At 44.1% G+C, this 18,705-nt stretch overlaps 1 protein-coding gene across 14 annotated transcripts in view; it reads left to right on the top strand.

Moving 5' to 3' along the window:
* Positions 1-18,705, top strand: part of LOC142008137 (sodium channel protein type 5 subunit alpha-like) — a 351,358-nt gene that overhangs the window by 122,680 nt on the left and 209,973 nt on the right. For all 14 annotated transcript variants that reach the window (XM_074985128.1, XM_074985135.1, XM_074985134.1 and 11 more), the window contains one exon: positions 10,714-10,777. In XM_074985128.1, coding sequence (XP_074841229.1) covers positions 10,714-10,777 — 64 coding nt within the window. The remainder of the gene's footprint in view (positions 1-10,713; positions 10,778-18,705) is intronic.

Genomic DNA, 18,705 nt, shown 5'->3' with positions numbered 1-18,705 from the left:
ATACTGGGAAACCATTATGCCGTTCTGGATATGGGAGATACAGGAGATAAGGAATCACCCCCTACAGCTGAATCAGAGACGCCTTGTATCCCCAAGGCTGGGAGGTCTGCTGCCACCACTCTGAGAAAGAAACATAGGATAGTGATGGTAGGAGACTCTCTTCTGAGGGGGACAGAGACACCCATCTGTCACCCTGGCATGGCATCCTGGGAGGTATGCTGATTGCCAGGAGCCCATATCCAAGACGTTGCAGAGGTGTTGTTGAGGATTATCCGACCTACTGACTACTATCCCACGCTACTCATCCATGTGGGCATGAATGATACTGCAAGGTGTGACCCTGAGCAGATCAAGCATGACTACAGGCTCTGGGAGTATGGGTGAAGTAGTTGGGAGTACAGGTGCTGTTCTCCTTAGTCCTTCCTGTCCAGGGTGGGGGCCCTAGAAGAGACAGGTACATTGTGGAGGCTAATGCCTGGCTGCGAGTATGGTGTCACCAGGAGCGTTTTGGTTTCCTCAATCATGGGATGCTGTTCCTTGAAAGACTGCTAAGCGGGGTTTGCATTCACCTTTCAGGGAACAGGAAGGATGTATTTGGATTGAGACTAGCTAACCTAGTGAGGTTTGATGGGGACAGGTGACCAAAGCGCACAGATAAGTAAAAAATCTGGAGACCTGGGAGGGATTATGGGCTATAATAGCAGAGAAAAAAGAGGAACTAGGCAGAACGGGGGGGCAAAGCAAATCAGTATCTTAGATGCCTATATACAAATGAAAGACGCCTGGGTAATAAGCAGGAAGAACTTGAAACCCTAATAAATAAACCCAACTATGATATAACTGGTATTACAGAAACTTGGTGGGATAATACGTGTGATTGAAATATTAGTATAGAAAGGTAAAACTTACTCAGGAAGGATCAGCATGGGAAACAGGAAGGAGGTGTTGTCTTATATATCAAAAATGTGAATATCTGGACTGATGTGGAGGTGGATGCAGGAAACAGACATGTTGAGAGTCTCTGGGTTAAGTTAAAAAGGGTAAAAACAAGGGTAATGTCATGATAGGGGTCTACTACAGCCCACCTAGCCAAGTAGAAGAGGTGGATGAGACCTTCTGTAAACAATTAACAAAATTATCCAAAACACAGGACTTGGTGGCGCTGGGGGACTTCAGCTATCTGGACATATGTTGGCAAACTAACACAGCGAGGCACGGAATATCCAGAAAGTTTTTGGACTGCATGGATGACAATTTTTTATTTCAGAAGGTGGAAAAAGCTACTGGGGGGGAAGCAGTTCTAGATTTGATTTTAACAAATAGGGAGGAACTTGTTGAAAATTTGAAAGTGGAAGACAGCTTGGGAGAAAATAACCATGACAACATAGCAACAAAGGGTCCTGTGGCACCTTACAGACTAACAGAAAAGTTTTGAACATGAGCTTTCGTGAGCACAGAAGTTCATGCTCAAAACTTTTCTGTTAGTTTATAAGGTGCCACAGGATCCTTTGTTGCTGTTACAGGTCCAGACTAACACAGCTACCCCTCCGATACATGACAACATAGAGTTCATGATTCCAAGCAATAGTGAAAGGGAGAACAAAACAGAGACAATGAATTTCAGGATAGCAAATTTTGGTAAACTCAGAGAGCTGGTAGGTGAGGTTCCATGGGAAGCAAGATTAAGAGAAAAAACAACTGAGGAGAGTTGGCAGTTTTTCAAAGGGACATTATTAAGGGCCCAAAGGCACACTATATTGCTGCATAGGAAAGCCAGAAAGTATGGTAAAAGACCACCTTGGCTTAGCCAGGAGATCTTGCATGATCCCAAAATCAAAAAGGGGAGTCATATAAAAAGTGGAAAGTAGGAGAAATTACAAAAGATGTTTATAAACAAACAGTGTGTGTATGCAGGGGCAAGATTAGAAAGGCCAAGGCACAGAATGAGCTCAAATTACCTAGAGACATAAAGGGTAACAAGAAGTCATTCTATAAATATATTAGAAGCAAGAGGAAGACTAAGGACAGGGTAGGCCCACTGCTCAGTGAGGAGGGAGAAACAATGTCAGGAAACTTGGAAATGACAGAAGTTCTGTACAACTTCTTTGTTTTGGTCTTCACCAAGAAGGCTGATGGAGAAATGCCTAGCATAATGCATGCCACTGGGAAGGGGGTAGATTTAGAGGATAAAAAACATAAAGAACAAGCTAAAAATTACTTAGAAAAATGAGACGTCTTCAAGTCACCAGGGCCCGATGAAGTGCATCCTACAATGTTTACAGAGCTGATAAAGGAGGTTTCTGAACCTTTAGCTATCATCTTTGAAAAGTCCTGGAAGTCGGGAGAGATTCCAGTAGACTGGAAAAGGGCAAACATTGTGCCCATCTATAAAAAGGGAAAAAAGAACAACCCAGGGAACTACAGACCAGTCAATTTAACTTCTGTGCCGGGAAAGATAATGGAATAAATGATTGAGGTATTCATCTGCAAACAACTGGATGAAAATAAGGTGATAGGTAACAGCCAGCATGGATTTGTAAAGAACAAATCATGCCACACCAATATGATAACTTTTTTGACAGGATAACAAGTCTTGTGGATAAGGGAGAGGTGGTGGATGTGGTATATCCAGACTTTAATAAGGCATTTGACAAAGTCTCACATGGTCGTCTTATCAATATACTAAACAAATACAACTTAGATGGGGCTACTATGAGGTGGGTGCATAACTGGCTGGATAACCATTCTTAGAGAGTAGTTATGAATGGTTCGTAGTCATGCTGGACAGGCATAACAAGTGGGGTTCCGCAGGGTTCTGTTCGGAGTCCAGTTCTATTCAATATCTTCATCAACGATTTATTTGCATAGAGAGTATGCTTATTAAGTTTGCCGATGATACCAAGCTGGGGTGGTTGGAACTGCTTTGAAGGATAAGCTCATAATTCAGAATGATCTGGACAAACTGGAGAAAGTACTCCACTTAGGAAAAAACAGTCAGTTTCATACATATAGGATGGGAAGCGACTGTCTAGGAAGGAGTACTGCAGAATGGGACTTAGGGGTCATAGTGGACCACAAGCTAATATGAGTCAACAGTGTGATGCTGTAACATGATTCTAAGATGTATTAACAGGAATATTGTAAGCAAGATACGAGAAGTCATTCTTCTGCTCTACTTGGCACTCATTAGGCCACAATTGTAGTATTATGTTCAATTCTGGGCACCACATTTCAAGAAAGATGTGGAGAAATTGGAAAAGGTCCAGAGAAGAGCAATAAGAATAATTAAAGGTCTACAGAACATGAGCTCTGAGGAAAGACTGAAAAAACTGTGTTTGTTTAGTGTAGAGATGAGAAGATTTAGTGGGGACGCGATAGTGGTTTTCAAGTACAGTAATTCCCCAAGATACGTGAGGGTTGTGTTCCACGCAACCCTCATGTACCCCGAAATTCACTTAAGTCAGGGGCTTGGACAGTGGGTTTGGGTGTGGGGGGGGAAGAGGGGGTTAAGCCTGGAGTGGGTTAGGGCTGCAGGAGGGGACAGGGGGGAGTGGAGTTGAGCTGGGTTTGTGGGGGTTGGAGCTGGGGCCATGGGGATCTGGGTCCAGGGAGCGTGGCAGTAGCTGGAGCCAGGGCATGTGTTGGTAGTTGCAGCAGGTGGCTTCAGTGGAGGCTGGAGCCGAGGCATATGGCAGAGGCTGGAGCTGGGGCATGAGGTGGTAGTTGGAGCCAGGGTGCGTGGCAGCAGCTGGAGTCCCCCCATTGCCCCACCACACCCTGCTGGCACTCAAGAGAAAAGCTGACCGCTGCCAGCTCTGTTTCCCTTTGACAGGGGGATCTCCTCCCCACCCCACACCTGGGCGTATCTGGAGGGTTTACTGTATAAAGTATGAATCAGGGGTCAGCCATGTAAGATCGGGGTTGCATACTATGGATTCGTGTACTGTGAGACCTTACTGTACCTCAGGGAGTGTTACAAGAGGGTTACAAGGATGAGGGAGAAAAATTGTTCTCCTTGGCCTCTGAGGATAAGACAAGGAGCAAGGAGCTAAACTGCAGCAGCAGAGGTTTAGGTTGGACATTAGGAAAAACTTCCCAACTGTTGGGGTGGTTAAAGACTGGAATAAGTTATGTAAGAAGTTTTGGAATCTCCATCGCTGGAGATATTTAAGAGTAGGTTACAAAGACACCTTTTGGGGATGATCTAGATGGTATTTGGTCCTGTCAAGAGGGCAGGGAACTGGATTCAATGACCTCTTAAAGTCCCTGTCAGTTCTAGTGTTCTATGAAAGGTAGTCTCGATACCCATCTCTAAACAGGATATCAGTCCTTGCTTTGACAGCTTAATATCTCCGAGAGATAAAATGTGTTGAATTGACTGTAGCTATAAATGTTACCGTAATGTGAGGTACAGCTGTGACATGAGGGTGCAGTGGAGGATTGTCCGTAGTGCTATGGAAGGCTTCTGTTCTTTAAACAACAGTGATGGTGGCATTTCAATGATCTCTGTTTCCCCAACACACAGTGGATGTCTGCACTGCACAGAATTTATGATGGTATGTACAGTACATGTCTATGCCCATCCTTAGCACAGCTATAAAGTGCAATGGAGCTGGTGAGGTTTTGCTTAAGGTAAGTAGAGTAGACATATACCAGCTCCATGGAGGTCTGTAACCTATATGGTTCTCTATATATCCAAGAAGCGTCTCCACTGTCTATGCTACCTCCCCACAGCCGGAGCCTTTTCCTGCTTCAGGGAGCTGCCAGAGCTTTTATCACCCCCGGGACAGAGTCTACCAATGGGAAGCTGCAAGAGGCTTTCCCCACTTCCTCCCTTCTGCCAGTCTTTCACTGCAGCGTGTAGTTACACACTGGACTGTGGGTGGAGCCTATCTTTCAGGAAGGCAGGTCTACACTGCCAGACAACGTCAACCTAAGATAAGCAACCCCAGCTACAAGAATAACATAGATTGGGTCAACATACCTTAGATCAAATTTCTGCAGCATCTCCCGTTGACTTCCCTTACTTCTTGCAACCTGGTGGAGTACTGAGGTCAATGGGGCTCCAGCCACAGTCCTTATGAGACCAGTTAAATCAAACCCCAGGAGATTGCTCTCTAAAATGTTGCTCTGTGGATAACTGAAGGCAAGCCCTGAAGCATGTAGCAAAACATACCCTACATGCTACTGCCTATGGTGTGCTGCTTAGATTACCTTTAGACATAAGACCACACCCAACTTCCTTTGAGTGATGCTGTGACCAGTGTGCAAGCTTATGGTAACTCAGCAGTTTTGCTCTTCAGTGATAATACCCTTAACCTCTCCCCTTTCAGTTACCACTTGGAGTCAGCTATTCCTCTCATCTTCAAATTCAAACCTCGCATGGTAACTGTCATTCTTGCAGTGCAGACTAGCCTCCATTGCTTAGATACTTTCCACCGGCAATGCCTCGCTATTAATTCTCCCTAATGCATTTCATAAAGCTCTTTGGGACTTAGCATCCTGTTTGTTTTAGGAATGTAAATGTTCGAGTCAACAGCAGGTGACAGATCATGTGAGCTCTGGGGATTTTAAAACTCATCCTGAACACCATGGCTTGTTTGTACACATTCGGTCTCCCTAGTTCTCTCTCAGTCCTGTGCTCTTGTTCTTTCTGCTTTTTGCTTCATCAAGCCATGGGTTGTTGCATCAATGTAAATGAGACTGAAACTGCACCCCAGTGTAGGGTGACCATATTTCCCTCTGTGAAATATGGGACACCTGGTAAAATTGCTTGGGGTTAAGGGAGTTAAATAGCAATCCATTAGAACTATGCAGTACAAACATTCAATATAATAAGCTAACTGAGCACCCATTTAAACCATATACTGCATTATTATAACAAAAATAGGTGAAAATTAAAAAATATTTACCTACAATTTAGTGGCTATTGCTCCATAGAAGTGCCTGCCTTGTCCTCACCTGGCTGTCCTTCAGAGTGTGGGCTGGTAGTGTGAGGGCTGGTGGTAAGAGAGAGGTGCAGGAGCCAGAACAGGGAACTGGGGTGTATGTGTGAGCTGCTGGAAATCAGGGCTGTGGGGTGTGTGCAGGGGGGCAGGAGTCAGGGATAGGAGACAGGAGGCTGGGAGTAGGAAGGAGCCCTGGGGCTGAGTTCTGGAACAATGTAAACCATTTGATATTTGAGCAGCAATATAAAAAGAGACTAAAAACCTACTAGGACAATTTATGCCCCACTCCACCCTTCACCATTTAAATTTCACTGGAGTCTGTGGATTTACAACAGATAAATTATGATGCCTGTTTGTTTCCTAGTTACAGCCTTTGGGCCACCCTTTCCTCCCCTGCTCTGAGTCCTGGCCTAGCTAACTTCTCCATTCCCCAGGGCAGGGCCAGATTAAGATAAGGACTTAAACCTATTGGTTCAAATACCCCTTCCCAAACAAATGCTAAAACTTGATGGAAATCACTTATCTGGAATTCCAGCATTAATAGAAAAAGTCAAACAAATCAACAGGATCTATGGCAATGTTCTTCCAGTTTTTAATTTGGCATCCATCACTTAGTAAAGTAACACAAGATATTTAAAAAAGAAAGTCAGTTTTCAGAGAGTCACAAAACTCCTAAAGAATTATGTTGGCAAAAGAATTCTTTCCCTTCTGAACCCTTAACGTCTATGCAAAATGGGGCAGCCAAACTCCCTACTCCCACCCTCTTTCTCCCATCATGTCACCTTTTCCCACCTCCTCTCAAGAGCAGAGGGTTGGAGGAGGGGGCTGTGGCTCTGGCCTTTGACGAAAGGCACAGGCAGAAAGAATGGAGCAGGGGGTTAGCCTCCCCACACCAGGGGGCGTTCCACCTGCCTGAATAATTTAAAATGATCTGGGGCTCCCAGGCCCTTTTAAATTGCCTGGGGTCCAGGGCATTTGCCTGCTTTACCTCCCATCTGTCACTGAGCCAGGCTGAGTCCACTGCCACACTCCAAGCCCCTGGGGCCCAGCCTGGAGCCTATCTTACTGCACCCCAAGCCCTTCATCCCAGGCTCTACCTCAGAGCCTGCACTCCTAGTTGGAGCCCCCCGATCCCATCTCACACCACAGTCTTCTGGCCCAGCCTGGCCTCCTCCCATATTTTGAAGCCATTATGTTTGTGTTCACCCCAGATCCTAGAGGCCCCAAAAAATCTAACAGCCCTGGCCTCCAAAAGAGTTAATCCAGCCCTACCAGCCTGCCTCCATGATTCACCTTCCTTGTCCTCTTCTTCCTGTCTCTGCTCCCTCCTAAGCCCTATTCCCCACCCTTCATGGGACTCTTCCAAACCCGTGATGCCCCGTCTGACTCCTGGCCTGGATCAAGCTGTCCTTTACTCCAGAGACTTTCCTGTTTGCTGCTGCCTGTGGGCTACCAAGCTAAATGCAACTCCCAACATCTGTCCCCCCTTTCCCTCAAGTGGCTGCTCCCCATTCCCTGCCATAGGGCCCTGCCCTCCTTACCTCAACACAATGACCTGCCAGCACTGTGTCTGGGGGGTGGGGCGGAATATCTGAGGCACAACCTACTCTGTCCTTCTCAAGCAGTGTGAGCAAACAGTGAAGCAGCCTGACTCTGGCTTCTGACAACCTTTCCCCTCCTGCCTCTCCCTCACATTACCCCGGGGGGTTCTGGCAACCGCCTGTTTAAAATAATCTGTTTAAAGAGCCCACCCATCTCCTCCAGCCTCTCCAGCTAGTTCTTTAAACAGGCAAAACAGGTCCTGCTGCTTAAAGAGCTGTCTCTTTAAGGTCCCTGCTTTGCAAGATACAGGACAGTTAGCCTGTTTTTTAAAAAAAAGTTGGGATGCCATCCAAGTTGCTAAAAAAGGGATAGTCCCACCTTCAAAAGGGCAGATGGTCACCTTACCCCAGTAGCTCCAGTCAGCTCAGGGGCTAGAACTCAAGCAGTGCTGAGAAGTAATTGCTCATCACCACCTAAGGATTTGAAATGAGATGCAAAGTTGGGAAGCTGAGGCTAGACAAATTCAGACTAAAAATAAGGTGCAGGTTTTTAACTGAGAGGGTAATTAACTGTTGGAGCAATTTTTCAATGTTTTTTATAGATTTTCCATCATTTCCAATCTTTAAGTTGAGATTGGATATCTTTCTAAAAGATATCCTCTAGCTCAACTAGAAATGATGGACTTGGTGCAGACATCACTGGGTGCATTATGCAGGAGCTCAGAGTAGAGGATTATAATAGTTCTGTCTATCCTTACAATCTAAATGTTAACCTCCATGGTATATCCTTTTCTCCATGGTGTTTAGCACCTATGTATGGTGATATCATTCCTTAACAGAAAGTGCACACCATCCGTACACTGATTATCTCTTATCGTGTGGTCTGCTTGTGTGTGCTCACTACCCTAGAGATATGCCAGGATAATATGGCCACGTCTACACGGGCACTTAGCATAGCGCTGCTGCCAGCAGCACTATGATAATGAGGTTTCTAGAAATTGCAGATGGTTGCCCATTTGCAAACTTGAATGGCTAATTAGCATAGCCATGGGAGATTTCACTTTTGGCAGAAGGATCTGCCAGCAATACAGAGGCCATGTGGACGTACCTCTGCTGACTAACCCTGCCCCCCGCATCGCCAGTCCTTTATCCCTGAAAAAATTCAAGCATAAGGGACTGGCAACATAAGGGGGTTTTGGTAGCAGAGGCACGTCCACACAACTTCTATACTGCCAGCACTTCCCTCTGCCAACAGTGAAACCTCATGTGGCTATGCTAATTAGCTGCACAAGTTTGCAAATGGGCAACCAGTTGCAATTTCTAGAAACCTCATTAGCATAGTGCTGCTGGCAGCAGCACTGTGCTAAGTGCCCATGTACACATGGCCTATCTGTTAAAGGGATTGTTAATAAGTAGCAAACAAGGTTTAAAATCTTTACAGTGTTCTGGATCAATAACCTTCTTCTGTGGGGAAAAAGTACAAAAACACAGTATGAGCAGTGTGTGCCATTATTTATCCTTTAATGGCTTGTGAATACCAGCAGATGACCTCATGATCACAAGGATTCAGATCTGGCATACCATTGCTTGTAGCTTATTTGAAATGCAGCAGCATGTCTGCACCCTGGCTTAAGCCCTGCATTCTTTGCATTGGCTGCCTACATAAGCTTTCACTCCAGACAGAATTCTGCACCACTGTACATGTGCAGAATTCGTGTTCCAAGCAGAATTTTTTTTCTCTGCAGAAAATACATTCTGCAGGAGTGGTGCTGCAGTTGCAACTTTTGCCCATCAGGGGCTGCTGTGGTGTCAGAACTGAAAGCGATCACTCCTGGGCAGGAGCAGTCTCAGCTATGGATGGAGAAGAGAAGAAGCTGTGTTCCTCAATCCCTGCCTGACTCCCCCAGGCCTTTCCACTGCTTCTGACCAGTGTGGGAAATGTTCTTCTGTATTATAGTTGAAATGAATTGTTACTCGGAGGTCTGTATTCATAGGTCTAGTAAGGAATTTTTGTCAAAAATGTTTCCTGAATCTTTTTGTTGTCTACATTGTTACAGATGTACTTGCTAACAGGTAATTTGGAAAAAACTGCCAAAATAATTGAAACTGGAATGATAATATTGTGTTATTTGGGCAATTTATATGCAGAATTTTAAAAGAACATGCACAGAAATTTTAATTTTTGGCACAGAATTCCTCAGTAGTAACAAGTCAGCATTCTTGGTTTCTAAAGCCATTAGCAAACGTAGGCAACAATGGAGACCTTTTTGATCATTGTCAGACTCTGCACACTCAACACCTTCTGGGATCCAGGATATGTAAGATATGTAGGGTATACAGCTTATTCGTTGCTGAAAACCATTTCAATCCACTTTTACCTACTTCTAGAAATCATCTATTAATATTTAATCCCCATCAGAGGTCAGGGTCTCATTGGTTCTGTACAGCCATTCTTTTTTTCCCCTGCCAATTATAATTTTTGAAAGTATGATGTTGAAAGCATAGATAATAACTTACATTTCAATTGTTATTTCTTTTAATATTAGACTTTCTTGTTTGTTGCCTATTTGGATGTTACAAGGTTGCCTTATAATTATGTTATTGGTACCTTTATTTTGTCTTTATTGTGTTGAATAAAGTCTACAGGTTTTACCTATTAAAAAAAAAAGGGGATTTTCTGGTCTGGTGACATCCGTGGTCTAGTAAGATCATGGATGTTGCAGAACCTGAGAGCTCCAGGCTGGAGCTGGTGGCAGTGGGGCCAGAGCTGGCTGCAGTGAGGCCAGGGCCATGGTCAGTGGCAGCAGAGCCAGCTGCAGGGGACCACAGCTGGCAGCAGTGAGGCTGGAGATGGTATTGGGGGGCCAGTTGGGGCTGGAATCAGGGCTGGCTGTAGTTTGGGGGACCTACTCTGGTTTGGCAAATTCCCTCGTTGGGGACCAGTCAGGTCCTGAGGGTGCTGGGCTACAGAGGTCCAACCTGTATTAATGAATTTTAAATGCAGATGGCATATCTAAGAAGCTTTAAAAGTAGGTACTTTAGTTTTTACAAGTAGTTCTACTGAAGTATGTTTCTTCCTGAAAGTTAAAATCAATCAAACCCCTATGTTCAACCCTGCATAAATTACTATATTTGCTGCTTGGATGGATAATTTTCAGTGATTGTATTAATTTGGAAATACAAAAGCAGGATGTCAATTCATGTTTCCTTCCCTTTTGTGGCAGAAAACTACTTCATAAAAAATGGCACTACGGATGCACTACTCTGTGGCAACAGCTCAGACGCTGGGTAAGTGCAATTAAAAAACACTTTGCTTCTTCTCTTTTCTTTCTTTGCCTCATTTTGGTTCAGTTTTGTCCACGTCTGAGTGGTGCAAAGTAGGGATTTCAATTTCCCAATGTCATTAATAATGGAAACAAAGATAATGACACTATCATGCGTAATAATACAATTTTCTAAACAGCAGAGGAAAGAGGTTGGTGTATCTCACTTGCTGAGGTCTGAATTCTTTAGCAACTTCATTACAAGTTCTTTTTCAATCTGTTTGCTTTTCTCCTCAAAAAAGTGCTTGAAACTTAAGGTTGCACTGAGTGGATAGTAGTGGAAAGAAAAGGAAAGGTGAAAAAAGAAACTGAAAAACACAATGAAGAAATAGACTGATGATTAACTCCAGTATTTCTAGCAGAAGTGGAAGAACATAATATTAAATTCAAACTTTTTGGCCAGTACTGAAACCAAGATGCTTTGGCTATGCAAAGACCATCTGTTAATTTGTGAGCTGTATGTGCATGTATTCCAAGTGTAGAAGATATATGTTCCCGTTTCTCAAACCTCTGCAGACAGCAGAAGCAGCAGGAAATAGAGGTCTCAGGAAATGCTAATTCACGTTAGATGCACAGAGGCAAGGTACTCTAATTGTGATTCTCCAGGCTCATTGGCAGGTGCCTTGGGGCTGGAGGGATTTTACCTGCAGAAGGGTGCATTTTGTGAGCCTGACAGGATTTGGAAGGAGGTTAAGTTATGAGGGGAGGAGAAGGGCTTATGGCGGGCCTAAGGAGAAGGTTTTAAGCCTGAGGGAGGTTCTGCAGGAAGCTGGGTAGGAAGGAAGAATGGGATCTCAAAGTGAGGGGTTTCATTTTTGCATTAAGAGGGAGAGAGAATTCTGAGGTGGGGGGTAGCTGAGAAGAGAGGCTTTATGCCTGGTTGAGATGGTCTGGCAAGAGGCAGCGGAGTCGGTTAGGGTGGCCAAGTTGGGACAGATGCATGGGAATGAAGAAAGCAGGGATGTGATTGGCAGGAAGTGTAGTGTGTGTGAAAGAGGGTGTGTTGAAGAGAAGAAGGTAGAAGGAAGTAGGAGGATAAAATTTAGAGTGGAGTGTGGAGAGAGGCAGAAAGAAGGAAGGGGTCAGGACTAGGATAAAATAGTAAAGAGCCCCAGAGAGAGAAGCACTGATTTTACCTGCCACTGTCTATATCTCTATTTCCATGAACACAAAGAATAACTGGATGTGTCAGCCTTCCCCTTGCATGTCTTGTATGTTTGATCTCTGTTGCCAGGCTGAGTTAGACTGTAAGTTCCTTGGGCAGAAGGATTTGTTTCAGGATAGGTTCCATGTCAACACTCAGTAAATAAGCATGGCTGATAGTAATACAGTGCATCAGCCCAAGCTTAATCTAAGGCTATTGTGGATTTGGAATCTAAGGCTATCGGGGATTTTTCTAGGAGTCCTCAGGACTTAGAAGCCCACTGAGGCCCTCCAGGTAATGGTAGTTTAAACAAGGCTGCCACTGTTATGTGATTGCCAGCAGGATACCTAGATCTTAGTTCCATAATGCAATTGGGGCTGGCTGGGGAGCTGGAGAAAACTAGGATCAGGAGGTTTACAGAAGGCTGGGTGCTGGACTTAATTTTCTCCCATTGGTCCCTGGGTTTGAATTTAGTGCCTGTTACAGGGTAGTCAGCTCCTTTAAGGGCCTGCAAGGCTGCCACCCAGCAGCCCTGCTTGATTGTTGGACCCTATGTGTGAGAATAGCTCAGCTGGGTGTGGGGAGAGCACTGATCCAGTTATATTCAGGACAGTCCCCTTTTCAGCTAGTTTGCCCCCTGTCTAGTAATGGAACAAAGCCTGATGTGCTTTGGTCCAGTATTAGATGGGGGACACCATTTTGAACAGAATGCCATTCCACCCCAGCCAGCCTGAACTCACATGCACTCCTGAAAACGGTGCTTGCTGAGTGGCATGACTTCACATACACCATGCATCCAGCATTGTGCCAGGTAGTACATGTGTGAGACAGACAGTTCTGCTTCTAGTAATAATAAACTGTTCCCTGAGGGAGGAGCCTGAAAGTGATCTGGGAGTGGCGTTTAATCCTTCCTGGGCTGGGAAGACACTAGCAGCAGCAGTCTGCCAATACTTCCCCTTGTTATGGGCTGGGAGCTGACACACTTTGGGCTAGATTCACAAGGGGACGTAGGCTGTGGCTGTACTACAACGTAAGTTGATGTAAGTCATGTCACTCAGACCTGTGGATTTCACCGAGCAACGTAACTTAGGCTGACCTAGTGCTGTTCATGCTGGAAGTTTATGTTGGCAGGAGAGGTTCTGACCTTTGTTAGACACATAGGCAATTTTTCTGCTTTACTCACAACTCATGAGGCCTCAGTTTGAGTACAGTGTCCAGTTCTGAGTGCCAGAAGTGGACAAATTGCAGAGTACAGAGGAAAACAATAAAAGATTTGGAAAACTCGACCTGTCAGGAAAAGTTTAAAAAAACGGGGCATGTTTAGTCTTGGGAAAAGAAGACTGAGAGCACTTGAGAACATTGTCCAACCTCTTTATAATATCCCTTGATGCAGTGGATGTTCAGTTGTTTTCTGTGTGTATTGTGGATAAAATAAGAAATAATGGACTCCGTGTGCTACAAGGCAGATTTAGATTAGATATTAGGAAAAACTTGTCACCTATAAAGATAATTAAGATCAGGGCTGGGCTTCAAGGGAGGTTGTGGAATCCCTATCATTGGAGGTTTTTAGGAAAAGGTTAGACAAACATCTTTCAGGGATGGTTTGAGTTTGCTTCGTCCTGCTACAGTGCAGGGGGCTGGCCTAGATGACTTTTTGAGGTCTAGTCCATCCCTAGGTTTCCATAATTCTGTTTTAAAAGTCATGGTGTGGTGACATAGTAGAGTCTATGAAATGGTCCCTGGAACTTTCTTTGGAACATCTGAAACACCTCCTTAAATATTTAATCAATTAAAGCACATTTTTTTCTACTCTTACTACAAAATGTTTCAGATGCATTGCTGTGTCAAGCCAAATTTGCTGGCTTACCAGGAATAACAGTGGAAATGAGGTTTAATGTTTGCTAACGTGTTGGAATGAAAAGTCAAATGAACATAAATCTTTCATTAGTTGTTTGCATTTTTGTTACAGCCATGTTGGGTTCATGGCGCAAGAAAGACAAGGTGCATGAGAGACAATATCCTTTATTGTACCACCATTTGTTGTCTCCCTTACCAACAGATGTCGATACAATAAAATATATTATCTCACCCATCTTGTGTCTCTCACGTGATTGTAGTTGAGATCAAAGTTATTCTTTTTCTCTAAGTGAATGTCAGTGTCACTTTTTCAATGTTTCATAATAAGCACATTCAGGCACTAAGTTGCTAAGAAAAAATCCTCCACACTGAGAAATAAGTACGTTTTCAGTCAGAAGTTGGAAGTAGTGATACCACCATGGTGTTTTTAAAAATCCCTTTCCTTCTGTGAGACTAATGCATGACCCTAACCCCCAGGTTTGCAAGAACACCCCAGTTTTTTATTTTCAAAATATGGCCACCTTCAGAAATATTAAAATTGGTTCCACTTTGCAATTATATTTTCTCTAGCTTCTGATTAATAGGGACAAACATGGCTGTTCTGATTTCTAAACAGGTTGACTGTGTAAAGTAGGGTGAGTCTTTTATTCTGTTTACTAAGGCTATGACATTACATCCAGTTTTAAACGTCTTATTTTAAAGTCTGGAGACGGCCAGAGAAGATTGGGTACATTCCAGGGCACCATTTCGGGAGGGCAGAATGGCAGAGGCTACAGCTGTGTGTATCAGGAAGCTGCTTGCTCTTCTTCTGCTTCCCCTCACTGTTAGGGAATGAGGGAAAAGTACACAGCTTACATACATTCCTCTCACTCTCAGCTGGGAAGGGAACAGAAGGGAAACAAGCAGTGTTCTGGTCCACGCCACCATAATCCCCCATCCCACCCTCCCAAAATGGACACCTTGATCAAAGATCTGGAATATCTTACCCAGACTGATAGGCTAAAAGGTGTTTTAGCACCAGTGGTAGTGTACTGGAACCTGCAGGTCTACACTTCCTCCAACCCTTGGAATTCCCCAGTGGAAGCAGCTGTTGCTGCATAACATCTGTTCAGCCTCCAACCCATAGGTACTAACACCATCTACAGTGTGAGCAAGAGCTGGGCGTGAGTCACCAGCTACTCCTCAAGATAGACATATTTGCCCACACACAGGGCCACTGACAGGGGGACAAAAGTGGCAATTGCCATGAGGCCTGGAACTTCCATCTTCCAGAGCCGCAGTCCCCTCTGAATCATCACTGGAGCCTCATGCCAGGTGCTCCACAGGGCTCTGAAGGCCAGGGGGTGCCTCAGCAGCATGGTCCAGGAGACTCTGAGGGCAGGCTGCCCTGGCCCTGCCCCTTTTACCCAAGGCCCTGCCCTTTCAAGTGGCATGGAGCCAGGCTCCCTCCACACTTTTCCTGAGGGCCTAACATGGCTGTTGGCCCCACTGTCCACACAGTTGGCTTATCTGTGAAAGGTACTATAGATGACATGGATTCTAAGGAAAGACTTGAATGATGAAAGGGAGGTTGACTGATGCACTGGTCAAGAAAGTCGTCCAACCATGAAAGAGGGTAAACAGAATAGAGTGGAGGGTGATTCAGAGGGTGCTAGCCAGCCAACTTGGGAGCAGTGGAGTGAAAGAGGTGAGAATAACTGGAACTGAGAATAAGAATGCAGGTGACACAGAGGCTCATGGAGGTGGAGGACTGGAAACTTGAACTTGATGTGAAAGGAAAGGAACAAAGGGACAGGGAAACAGGAGGCTCGGTGTATTAGCGTGATCATTACAGTCACGCTGTCTGGAGTGGCTCACAACTCTGATTGCCAACCTCGGGGCAGACTGTCAAAAACAGAACAGACACTCCATGCTCCTGGTGTGTCCTATAATTAGATTTCACCAAGCCAGCAATAAATGTGAACTACTAGATCACTGTACCAGTCTTACCATGGAATCACAGATAATCCCATTAGACTCTCTAGTCCAGTGAAGAGCAGCCTGCAGTCCCTAGGCTGCATGTGGTTGACTGGAGTTCCGCCTGCATCCCATGTGCCTCTTGCACTTGGGGCACCGGAGTCCTGCAATTCCTACTGCTTCTACTGCAGATCAGCTGGTCAGGCTCTGGGATGGAGGGGAGGATTGGGGAATGAAGTATGAATCAACAGATTCGTGGTACTTTGAAAATACTGGCCAGTCGTGTGGCCCACTGAGATGGAGGACCATGTATTAAACCCACTCACAAGTGTTGGTGGCCAGTTACTGCTCTAGTCTACCTTGTGACCCACACAAACTGGACATCAGTAATAAACGTTCATATACACTGTATCCTGTGCTTTGGATTTAGAAAACAAATCTAATAAACTGTAGGTGGGCAGTTAGCATGAATTCAGTGGGAGTTTGAGTAAGGACTAAAAATGGAGTCAAGCCTTCAGGATTTGGCCAATGCATTCCCTCTATGCAGGGCTAGCGTGAGGCTTAGACTGAACAGGAAACTAAGTAGGATGTCTGTTTTGTAGCCTAGTCACCACACCTCCCCTGACTTTGCACACCCAGGTGACTGTGACTACAGCCCCTCTGAGGGTCCTACCTTTCTTTAATGCAGCAGAGCTGTAGGAGAGGTGGTGGTACCAGAATTATAAGTGCTGGCCATGACTTAAAAAGATACAAAACAACCCACCCGAAACAAGTATGTTGATCTCAGCTACATGTTTTTAACTGATGACAGTAAGGAAGAAAAAAATCAGTCCTTTACCACCTTAAAGGCTAACAATATTATTTATTAGCTGATGAGCTTTTGTAGGAAAGACCCACTTCTTCAGATCTTATTTTCCCACAAAAGCTTCTCACCTAATAAATAATATTGTTAGTCTTTAAGGTGCTACAGGACTGCTTTTTTTCATCCTTATTGTTAGCAGTTAAAAACATGAGGCAGAGATCAACAGAAATGTTCTTCACACTTGAAAAAGAGGGTCTTTCCCACAAGAGCTCATCACCTAATAAATAATATTGTTAGCGTTTAAGGTGCTACAGGACTGCTGTCTTTGTTTTGTGAAAATACAGAAAAATATGGCTACCTTTCTGAAACAAAAAGGAGGAAAACAACAAGGGGTCCTGTTGCACCTTAAAGACCAGCAGATTTATTTGGGTATAAGCTTTCATAGGTAAAACTCACTTAATCAGCTGCACTGGAGTGGAAACGAAATAAAATATATCTGCATTTCCACTCCAATGCATCTGCTGGAGTGGTTTTTACCCTCAAAAGCTTGTGCTTAAATACATCTGTTAGTCTTTAAGGTGCCACAGGACTCCTGTTGTTTTTTTGCAGATACAGATTAACATGGCTACCCCTCTGAAGTAAGGGGAAAGTGATCTTTTTCATTTAACCAATTGTCTTCTGCTGATCTTCCAACTAGAAAACACCTGCTGTGCTGCTGAGCTTACCAGATATGTGCCCATTGTCTTCACTGGACCACAACACCATAGCAGATGTGATGGTGGAAGACTATCAATGGAAGGGTTATATCAAGTTACATCAAGCTGCTGTATTATTAATTTTGTCGCATTATGGCCATGCTCTTTTTTTCACACTGAGATCAGAACCTGCCAGTTGTGTAAACCTGCTTATGAACCTGAAGTCTGGTGTTTCCTTATCAAAATAAGGCACAAATTTAGAGGGGCCAACATCAGCTTGGATTGTTGTCAGTTTTCTCTTTCAGACCTTACTCCCTCGCACCTCCCCAAAAAAGTGAGGGGGGTATTTCAGGTTCTACCCCTATTCTTGAGTCTTTCCTAATTTTTGTGGTTTTACAATATTTCCCTTTTTTTAGATCTCTTTTTCTCTCTCTCCTTCAGGGGTGATAAAGAGCCACACAAACAGGGAAAATTGTCTGCCAAGGAAAACTGTGAAACTGACTAGACACAAAGTGCTGTCAAATGCACAAAGTAAACAAGCGGGGTAGGAAAAGATAAAAAGTCCCCTCCTGTTCTGTTCATTCTTGTTTTTAGCCAACTCACATCGTACTTTTACCAAGAGTAAGAAAACAGGTGTTCCAAGCAGTGTGGTTTTTCAGTCAGTGGTGTTCTCTTCAGATCTCTAGGTCAGACTGCTTAACATGCTTTTCCCTTTTGCATGACATGTACTGTGTATTCAGCTCTTGAGCTGTCGTCTGCACTATCATACTAACAATGCAAATACATTTGCATCATGTCTGTGCTGATATTGCCAAAAAGGCTAGTGAAGGGGAAGAAAAATCGGCCTCTAAAGCTACTCCAGGATATAAAAAGAAGGCACCTTTGGCAACTGCATCCTAGTAACTGTTGCTATAGAAACTTTAGCTACCTTTATTCTCACTGTGACCTTCATTTTTCTTAGCAGGCTACATTAAAATAACATATAAAGAATGAGGCATATTTCTATACAACTTTGTAACTCTCTTTCTCTCACTTTAGTTTATAAATAAAAGGAATTTAGAATGGAAATCCTCCTAAAACCTTGGAAAGTGATAAGATTAATCCTAATCCTGTTTTAAAGTATCTTTATAAAGGTATTTGTTATGTTGCTCTGTCACTAAGGGAATCTATACCAACACATAAAACTCCATCTGTGACCTCTTTGGGTATTTTTCAGTTACCAAGCAGACAAAAATGGCATTTTAATAATGAGCGTCACTTGCAGATGTATTAACTGCACTTATATACAGTGTATCATAGTGATGTTACTGTCTGATGCCCCTCAACTGTAATAATAGTCCATTGCACTTACATATCCTCCATTCAGTGATTTCAAAGTACTTCACAAACAATCAGATGTTCACCACACTCCTCTGAAGCGGGTAAGTAAATGTGCCCCA

The sequence above is a fragment of the Carettochelys insculpta genome, chromosome 2 (genome assembly GCF_033958435.1).
Source record: "Carettochelys insculpta isolate YL-2023 chromosome 2, ASM3395843v1, whole genome shotgun sequence".
Classification (NCBI taxonomy): domain Eukaryota; kingdom Metazoa; phylum Chordata; order Testudines; family Carettochelyidae; genus Carettochelys; species Carettochelys insculpta.
This window is presented reverse-complemented; position numbering and strand designations above follow the sequence as displayed.